This window comes from Balearica regulorum, chromosome Z (genome assembly GCF_011004875.1).
Source record: "Balearica regulorum gibbericeps isolate bBalReg1 chromosome Z, bBalReg1.pri, whole genome shotgun sequence".
Taxonomy (NCBI): domain Eukaryota; kingdom Metazoa; phylum Chordata; class Aves; order Gruiformes; family Gruidae; genus Balearica; species Balearica regulorum.
The window spans coordinates 74,316,482-74,325,229 of NC_046220.1; the positions used below are offsets into that span (position 1 = coordinate 74,316,482).

An 8,748-nucleotide genomic window follows, 5' to 3' on the forward strand; every position below is an offset into this window, starting at 1 on the left:
TTCAGCCTGCAGAAGAGAAGGCTCCGGGGAGATCTAATTGTGGCTTTCCAGTACCTGAAGGGGCCTGCAGAAAAGTTGGAGAGGGACTGTTTATCAGGGAGTGTAGTGACAGGACAAGGGGCAATGGGTTCAAGCTGAAGGAGGGTCGATTTAGATTAGATGTTAGAAAGAAATTCTTCCCTGTGAGAGTGGTGAGGCACTGGCACAGGTCGCCCAGAGAGGTTGTGGAGGCCCCATCCCTGGAAGTGTTCCAGGCCAGGCTGGACGGGGCTTTGGGCAATGTGGTCTAGTGGAGGGTGTCCCTGCCCATGGCAGGGGGGTTGGAACTAGATGATCTTTAAGGTCCTCTCCAACCCAAATCATTCTATGATTGTCTGTGGGGATGCAATGGGAGAGAGCATAAAAAAAAAAAGTCACAGTAAACATCCACTGCTTTTCCTTCACTCACCAAGCCAGTTGTCTCATCATAGAAGTTTACCAGCTTGGTCAGATGTGATTTTCCCACTGTCTTAACTCTGGGCTAATTGTTGGTAGCTATGAATTGATAGCTACTTTATTATCTCAGTTTTAGGACTTGGCCTGAAAGGAAAATTGAAGATATTTGATTTTCAGGCTTCTTGTCTAAGCTGATCAGAGACTTTTTGAGAACTACAGAAAGAAAGAAGTAATTTTTCCACAATATTCCAGTTTTATCCAACATTAGGTTAGATGTGACTTCTGAATGAAAGTGAAAAGGTTCATTGAACAACAATGCTAGAAGTCAGTGTTGAATAGTTAGCTTGATCGTTGTGCAATGAATGTACTCATTCAGTTGGTCTGTGCAAGGAACAACACAGGTCCTTGGAGAAATAGTATCTCATTGTCCCAAGGAACGGATGAGTGCAGAGAGAGTTAATATCAGAGTAAGCCACCTTTATTTTGTTATTTCCCACCCTGAATATTCTGCAGTCAGTCACCTTAGCTTTCTGTTAGCACTCCCCAAGCAGGTAGGTCAAGGTTTCAAAAAACTTGCACAACTAAATAAATTGTTTCTGTCTCTGGGTGGGTTTTTCTGCTCAATTTGCTCAGGCATCTGTCTGTACTTTACAGTTAAGATTTTGGGAAGGACTCTGAGGCTATGCACAAACATAGGCTGAGAAACCTGCACATATGTGTAAGATTTGAAAGAGCCAGTTTGAAGCAAAACAACTCCCTGCAACTAGGGAACATGTCTAAGGCATGTTACCAGCTGCACTTTAGCAGAGGAACGAGTTAACTGGCTGCCCAGCCTTTTCTGGCAGACTTTGTCTCAACTGCTGCTGCATTGACTGATGCAGAGAATGTACCTGTAGGAGATTCTTATAACTGCCTAATCATGATAAAAAGATATTTTCAATAACCCCTTCTGAATGGATTAATCAGAATTCTCTTTTGAAGCAGGAGAGAAATAACCCTCACTAAAAATTGGAGATCCAAGCTTCCAATCTAATGTCCTTGAGCTGTGCTGCACCCATACCTACGCCTGCTCAAGCTCAGGGATACCGATTAGATCAGAGCTTCTGTGCAGGCATTCAATTGAATAATCAAGTTTTAAAGCAGACAGTCATGAATGGGAATGAAGGGGACTGGTTTTTTTTTACTGCTAAAGTGAGTGCCAAAATAATTCAAAGAGAAAGTGAAGCGGTATTTCTACTGATGAGGCATTTCAAAAGGAAAACTGGAAATGCAATTGGAGGTTATTGCATTAAGAGCTTGATTAGTTATTTGAGGGGAGAGATATTTAAAAGTCCTTAGGCAGTCAAAGTCAGTGCCTAACGAGAGTACCTGGGCTTTGAAAGTTCTTTCAGTTTGTCACTAGATGTCAGCCTGTACCTTCGGGTCCCTATCATTCTGTGGCAATGTGCACCTCTACCAGCACCCCACCAGGAATCTCCAACAGGAGGATACTGGTCATAAAAAAATCTCTTCAAGAACTCTGTGACTATTGTTTCATATCCTTCAGCTGTGTTTATTTTAGTCCATGAAAAAGGTGATTGTTACAAACAAAGACATGAACATTTGGAGGAAACAGGAGTGTTTTTCAAGAGTGTTGTACTGATTACTTAGAGAAGCCCTGGACACCAAGTAGGATTTGTTGTTAACATGTAGTCTCAAAGCTGGAGCTGGAAAGACCCTCTGCTCAGGCCAGAGGCTGGATGCTGTGTGCACACTGAGAGCAACTGCCCCTTCCTTGCAATGCCCAGGCTGGTGCTCCTGCCCATGCAACACAGAGCCTAGATTTCATGCACTGGTAGCTGGGACTCACAGCACACATGAAGCAAAATTTCTCTCTGCTCATGCACAGCTGGAGCAGTGCTCTTTGGCCTTGCTGGACACACACTGACCTGCACAGCCTGAACTGCTGGTCTGGCCTAAACCAACATTTGGCCAACTGTGGGTGGGTTGGGCCTCTTTCAAACAGCACATCTGTGACCTACGTCTGGTGGGTCAGCAGCTTAAGAGAAAGCTGCCCTCTAAGTCCATAGTCCAGTCTCTACACACCCAAGGTATTTTCCTATTTGAGTGATTTTCCAAATGCAAGGGTTTTCTGTCTTTAGTGATCAGACACCTTGGGCTTCCTCTGAGTATGGTATCTTGCTAGTATTCTGGGCTAACTATGACTTGTTCTGAACATCATCTATTTTACTGTGTTGTTTTGCTGGCATAAAATTACATCTACATTGACATCCACAAAACCACATGGGTTTTGTCATGCTGAGAACCACAGAGGATGTCTTTTAGGCAATTTGCTATCTACTGAAATTCAGTTATGCTTTAGACACCTGGATAGCTTTTTATGTGATGCACAAGAACATTTAAGCATCAGGATAGGGATTAAGATTCCAGCAAGGCAAGCAAGAAATGATGCCACTCAAAAGGAAACACTAAGAAGAGAGTCTGGTTTTGAGATTCATCCCCTCTCCTTAAATTAGGTACTTTCTCCTGGCCTATAGAGACACAGTTAGATCTCTGAACTCTGGAGTTAAGTGTTCATGGTAACCTTTTCTCACACAACAGTGTAGTTTTCTTCATCTGCTAGCACAGGCATTAGGATTTTCTCCCAGAATATGCAAGACCCAAATTCATTTCTTGCAAATCCTTTGACACATCAGGCTGCTAGATTTATAGGTCTAGAAAGTTCTCCGGCTCTTGCACAGCATACTGAAACTTTAATTGAACCAGGACTTGGGAGCAAGTTAAGCATTGTTCTTGGAAAAGGGAGACCTAGAATCCAGACCTGAATCTGAATTCTATTCTGTATTTATGAGGAAAAAGCCTTGGTACATCCTCTTTGGGGGTCACACCCTAACCACTGTGCTGCAGAGCACAAGGGTTTGCTTTTTCTTTATGATCCAGCAATGGTGAGACACTCATGCAACAAGGAACTCTTGCAGCCAGAGGATTTGAGCACATTCACAGAGCAGCCCAGAGATTCAGTCATTCCCCAGGGATGTGGCAGCGGGGGAAGCTGAGTCTCCTAGGCTGTGGGCAAAAGCTCTGCCCACTTATTTAGTGTTTCAAAAGGGAAGAGGAAGAAGCATAATCTGCACATGCATTGAAAGTGGGACAGGAGAAGCATATCCAGACATAGATGCAAAGGGATGGGGGGAAATGAATAAAGTTTACAGCCCCTCCTAACTTTGTGTGGATACACACTGTGGCCAGTCCTGACTAAGAGATCCCCAAGAAGCACAGAGGTAAATGCTACAGACTTAAGCAGATTTAGGCATGCTCAGGAGCAGACTTATAGGCACAAAAACATTTTACTAGGAAAAAACTTTAAGTACCTACAGACTTCAACTGGCAGCCAAGTCAGGACTTAGGAACTTAGAGGGGCAGCTGTACAGTACTTAGATGCTCGAGTTCTTCTGTGGATATATCTGATTTCTTCAGAGTCTTTGCATCTCTATAAGTATGTCCATCAGATGACAACTCACTTTCACTGTTCTTCTCCAGGCACCTGTATCTTCTCAGTCAGCAAGCACTCAAAGCTGTAGTAGTATCTTCTGCCTTGAAAAAAAACAGAACAGCTTCTCATTGCTAGTAGCAGAACCAACTGCTTCCAGACTAAACCTGAATTTTACAACAGGAGTTACTGACATGCACAGTAAACACAACAGAGTCTGCAAAGCATAATTGCCACTAAGGGTATCACATTTTTCTCTGGACAGAAATAGCAAGTTTGCTCCACATCAGTATTTAGAGGTGAAAAACAACCCTCTGTGGGAATGCTTTTTTTTAGCAGAATCAGGTAGATGTTGGAATTAGGCTGCAGGGGAAGAGGCTGGAAATAGAGAGGGGTTTTGAATATTGTATTTATTTACTCATCCGATATGCAGTATTGGGGATTAACAAACTTGTGTTTTGACAACAAAACCAGAACTGTTGCATTTTTCCATCTTTTAAAAGAAATATTTTGACCTTTCCATTTAAAATTCTTTTTCCTCATAATTTAAAAAATATTTTAAAAAGGGAATATAACCTTACGATAAAAAGTTTCACAGCTTCAAATTACACTTTTTTCATGCCCTTAAAAGTTCATTTCAGATCAACGTCAAATTATTTCCAGATGTTTCTCTGGAACACAGTATGGGACAGGCATTGTTCCTGCCCTTCTCCAAGGTGTGACAGCACTGAACTGCAGGCTCTAAGGCTACTCACACCAGAGGAATTGAACTGGAGTTAATTGAAACACTGGCAAGTATCAATGCAGACCCTTAACAAAAACTTTAGCAGAACAAAAACCTTTGTGCTTGGTTTTAGCTGAACCCAGAAGTATCCCAGAGTGAGCAACTGGAATTGGTTATGATTTGTTTCTTTTTCCCCTTTTATTTAGTTGTGCTGATTTCCTGGAATGAAATACAAACAGTCTGAAGCACAGCAAGAACAAAGCCTACAGCCTCAGTGCCCTGGGAGAGACACCTGCCTTGCTGCTCATGGTTTGGGGCTGTGAGGTTTCCCCATCCATTTGCTGGGGAACATGATATCAGGGGGCTCACACCCTCCTCTCCAAACCCAGGCAAAGCAACACCTCTCCATGAAGCTGAAAGTCCTGTCCTTGGGTTTCCTCCTTGGCTGTCTGGCTTGCTCTGTATCCTGGCAGCAGGAGAGGAAATGGGGAAGCTGGAAAAGCAGATCCTTCACAGATCCAGAGTGGAGCACAGTGCTCCTTGTCCCCTCTCTTTCCTGGGTTTAAGAGAAGGGAAAGGAGCCGAGCCAGAACAAGCAGGAGCCTTGTACCCACTTCTCCTGGTTGTTCCCATCAGGGCAGGTATGAAATAGGACATAGACTGCCTGATCCCTGTGCCCTCACTGGAGCCTGGGGAGCAGTGACCATGGCTGAGCTGGCATCATTTACAGTGCCATGCAGCAGTGAGAAAGCAACCCAGCTCCCTCCCCCTGCCATAAACACACACACAGGGGTGGAAGAGCTGCTGGCACCTCTAGGTTGGTGACAGGGGAACACAGCTGAAGGCTCTCAGCCTCACTCCACCCCATCCAGCCCCTCTCCTCCCTGTGGTGCCCTGAACATCCTGCATCCTCCCAGGATGGTGTCCCGTCACCATCTCCAGTTCCTCTTCTCCAGAGGAGGTAAGAGCACTAAAAAGCATCTCCTAGAGACACCTCAATCCCCAGTGCACCACCACTGTCTCCTCCTACTCCTGTTCTCCAGTCTGGGTGACATTTTCAAGACAACAAGCTTCTGAGAGCAGACACAACCCAAAAAGAGCATCTCACACAGAAGCCCTCTTCTACCCATCCCTCCTCCCCTTGTCCCTATCAGGCATTCATTATCCCAGGGCCACATCTTCCACAGACCCCACAGTCCCACCCCCCCAGAGACCCCTTCCCATCTCAACAGTGCTGCTCCATGGAGCTAGCAGGTAGCAGGTCATAGCGGCTGCTGTACATCACTACCCCAGGGGGGTAGTAGGCCACCTCCGGCTGGACGGTTGCAGCAGGGGAAGAAGCAGTGACGGGGTGGACAGGCACCAAGGCGTGCAGGGCCTGCTCCTCCTGCTCAGGCTTGGTGGTGTCAGTGAAAGGGCGCATGGTGGTGAGGGAAGGCGAGGTGATCCTCCAGAGGAGACTCTTCAGTGCCTTGCGAAACTCCCTGCGCATGAGGCAGTAGAGGACAGGATTGAGGCAACTGTTGGAATGTGCCAGGCACACGCTGATGGGGAAGAGGTACACTTGAGAGAGGAAGTACTCAGTACTGAAGTGCACCACGTTGAGTTTGATGAGGATGCCCCATGTTGTGAGTGCTTGGTTAGGCAGCCAGCACAAGAAGAAAGACAGGACCACAATGGACACTGACTTAGTCACTTTGGAGCGGCGCTTCATGCTGGTGCCACTGCAAGTGCTGCCGACGTGCTTGTCACTGATGAAGCGCACCAGGAGCAAGTAACAGAGGCTGATGATGGCCAGTGGCACCACAAAGCCCAGCAGAACCTTCTGGATGTGATACAGACCCAGCCAGAACTGGGCATTGCTGCCTCGGCTCTCAGGAAACTTGACTAGACAGAGAACATCATCAAAGACGGTGGCAGTGGTGGAAAAAATGGCATGAGGCAGGGAAGCCAGGATAGCCGACAGCCAGATGAGTGCACAAAGCCACTTGGCAGAGCAGCAGCCACTCAGCGGGTCACCTCGCCGCTGATTCTTCAAGGCTGAAGCCACAGAACGGTATCGAGCCACACTCATGGCAGTGAGAAAGAAGACACTGGCATACATATTCATGGCTGTAACATACGAGACAATCTTACACATTGCCTTGCCAAAGAGCCAGTTGAAGTCCAGCGCATTCTCCACTGCCCAGAATGGCAAGGTCAGCACAAACTGGAAGTCAGTCACTGCCAGGCTGGTCACAAAGAGGTTGATCGAGGACTTTCTCCAGCCTTGTTTGCTTTTCATCAGGTAGAGCACTAGCAGGTTGCCCACCAGCCCCATGGCACACACTACAGAGTACACCAAGGAGATGACAATCCGCACCACATCAGAGCTGTCCCCCTGCATCCCATCAGCTCGCTCCAGGTTGATGTTCTTGAAGAACTGCAGGAAAGACACGTTGCTCCTGTTGCCCATCTGGGCGCCCTCCAGGAAAGCCAGCGGCGTGTCCCAGGACTCCCAGTCCGCTCCTTCCTTCATGCCGGCAGCTGGCGAGCAGGCACTGCGCTCGCAGGGCTCGCCCATCCCATGCTAGGAAGGGCGACAAGTCCGCGAAACCTTTCCCCAGACCCCCGAGCCAGCAGCGGCGGGCAGGCTCAGCGGCAGAGACGGAGACGGCGTCTCTCCAACCCGGCGGCTCCGCACAACTGGCGCCGATCCCGCGCCGCGCCGCGGTTATATCCGCGCCGGCGGGGCCGGGGCATGCGCAGCGCAGCGGCGGAGCTCTCCCGGGTGCTGAGCGCGGCCGGCCGCGCCCCCGGCCCCGCCGCCCCGCGGGACTCCCCTCCCTCCCTCCCTCCCTCCCTCCCTCCCTCCTGCCGGCTGCATTCCTGCCGCTCGTCTCCGTCCTGTGCCGCCTGCCCGGCCGGGAACCGTGCGTGTGAACCAACCGGGCGGCGCGTTTCCGTGGGCTAAGTTTGGCAAGTGCCCGACCCGAGGCGATGCCCTCTCACAAAATGTCCGCCCAGGGGGTCGGCTCCTAAAGAAACCCCCCTGCCTTCCCTCCGGCGCTTGGGAAGTGCCGCGGGCGTCGCACCGCTGCTCAGCTGCAGGGAGAGCCCGATCTGCTCTTTCCTGCCTGGGAAACCTCGGCACCAACCCTGGACGTGCTTCTCCGCCCCAAATTGGTCGCATTCAGGACAGGCACCGACAAACACTTCTCCTGCTTTCGGGGCGTCGGAAGACGGTGGCTATCCCTAATTTTAAAATGAACGGCACGGACAACGGAGCTGTGAAGTCCGGCTGCCGGTAGCACGCAGCGCTTTGGCGAAGGCAAAAGCGGGAAAGACCCGCTGCGGGCAGAAGCCGCTTCCCCGGGAGGCAGAGGGGCGGCCGCGGGCTCCCGGCAGCCGCCCGCCCGCCCGCCCGCAGGGGGCCCCGGAGGGCCGGGAAGCGGCGGCGGCCGGCGCCGGCCCGGGGAGCTCCGCAGCTGCAGCCGGCCCCGTCCCTGCCCTGCGCCCTGCCTGAAACTCGCTTTGCCACCAAGCCTGCAGCAGAAACAGAAAGCAACCGATGGGAATAGGAACCGAGGCCATCGTCCTCCCATTCTGCTTTCAAACAAATCAAAATAAGTGCACATTTTGAAAACGAAATGGATTCTAAATATGCCTATATAAAGCACGGTAAATCAGCCATCTGGGGGACATTAAGGAAAGATTTAACAAGTAAATTATTTGTCCATAGTCTTTAAACTGATTTATCTTTTTGAAATTCCTGCAAAGACATTTTTTTTTCCCATTTTTTGCCAGTAGTCCACTCATCACTCTGGTTTGTACCTACAGGGATGCTGTAAAAGTATCAGCCAGATCATGGGAGTGCTAAACAAGAGAAATTAAGAAGTTTTATACATTGTTCATATTGCATATAATGAGGGTACAACTTTCTGGAAGTAGTAACACAATGCTCTGGGAAAGCTTAGCCTCTAGATTATTTGCTACACTAAATACTTTGGTACTAGAACGAAACAAAAAAAATTAAATAATGGACCTTCAAAAGGGCTGCAGCAGGCCTTGAAAAATGGACTCCTGACATTTCTTCCCCACTTTCTCCAAACTGTGGATT

General features: G+C 48.8%; 1 protein-coding gene across 2 annotated transcripts; it reads right to left on the reverse strand.

Annotated features, from left to right (window-relative positions):
- Nucleotides 1-1,962: 1,962 nt before the first annotated feature.
- RXFP3 (relaxin family peptide receptor 3) lies at nucleotides 1,963-7,362 on the reverse strand. Of its 2 annotated transcripts, XM_075740453.1 has the most exons (2): nucleotides 5,959-7,362; nucleotides 1,963-4,029 (listed from the first exon to the last, which is right to left on the reverse strand). In XM_075740453.1, exons 1-2 carry the CDS (start codon nucleotides 7,210-7,212, stop codon nucleotides 3,994-3,996), a joined length of 1,290 nt encoding a protein of 429 aa, XP_075596568.1. In that variant the 5' UTR covers nucleotides 7,213-7,362; the 3' UTR covers nucleotides 1,963-3,993. The 2 variants fall into 2 exon arrangements, with proteins under 2 accessions (XP_075596568.1, XP_010302633.2); XM_010304331.2 differs by lacking the exon at nucleotides 1,963-4,029 and having other exon boundaries at nucleotides 5,027-7,362.
- Nucleotides 7,363-8,748: the final 1,386 nt, after the last annotated feature.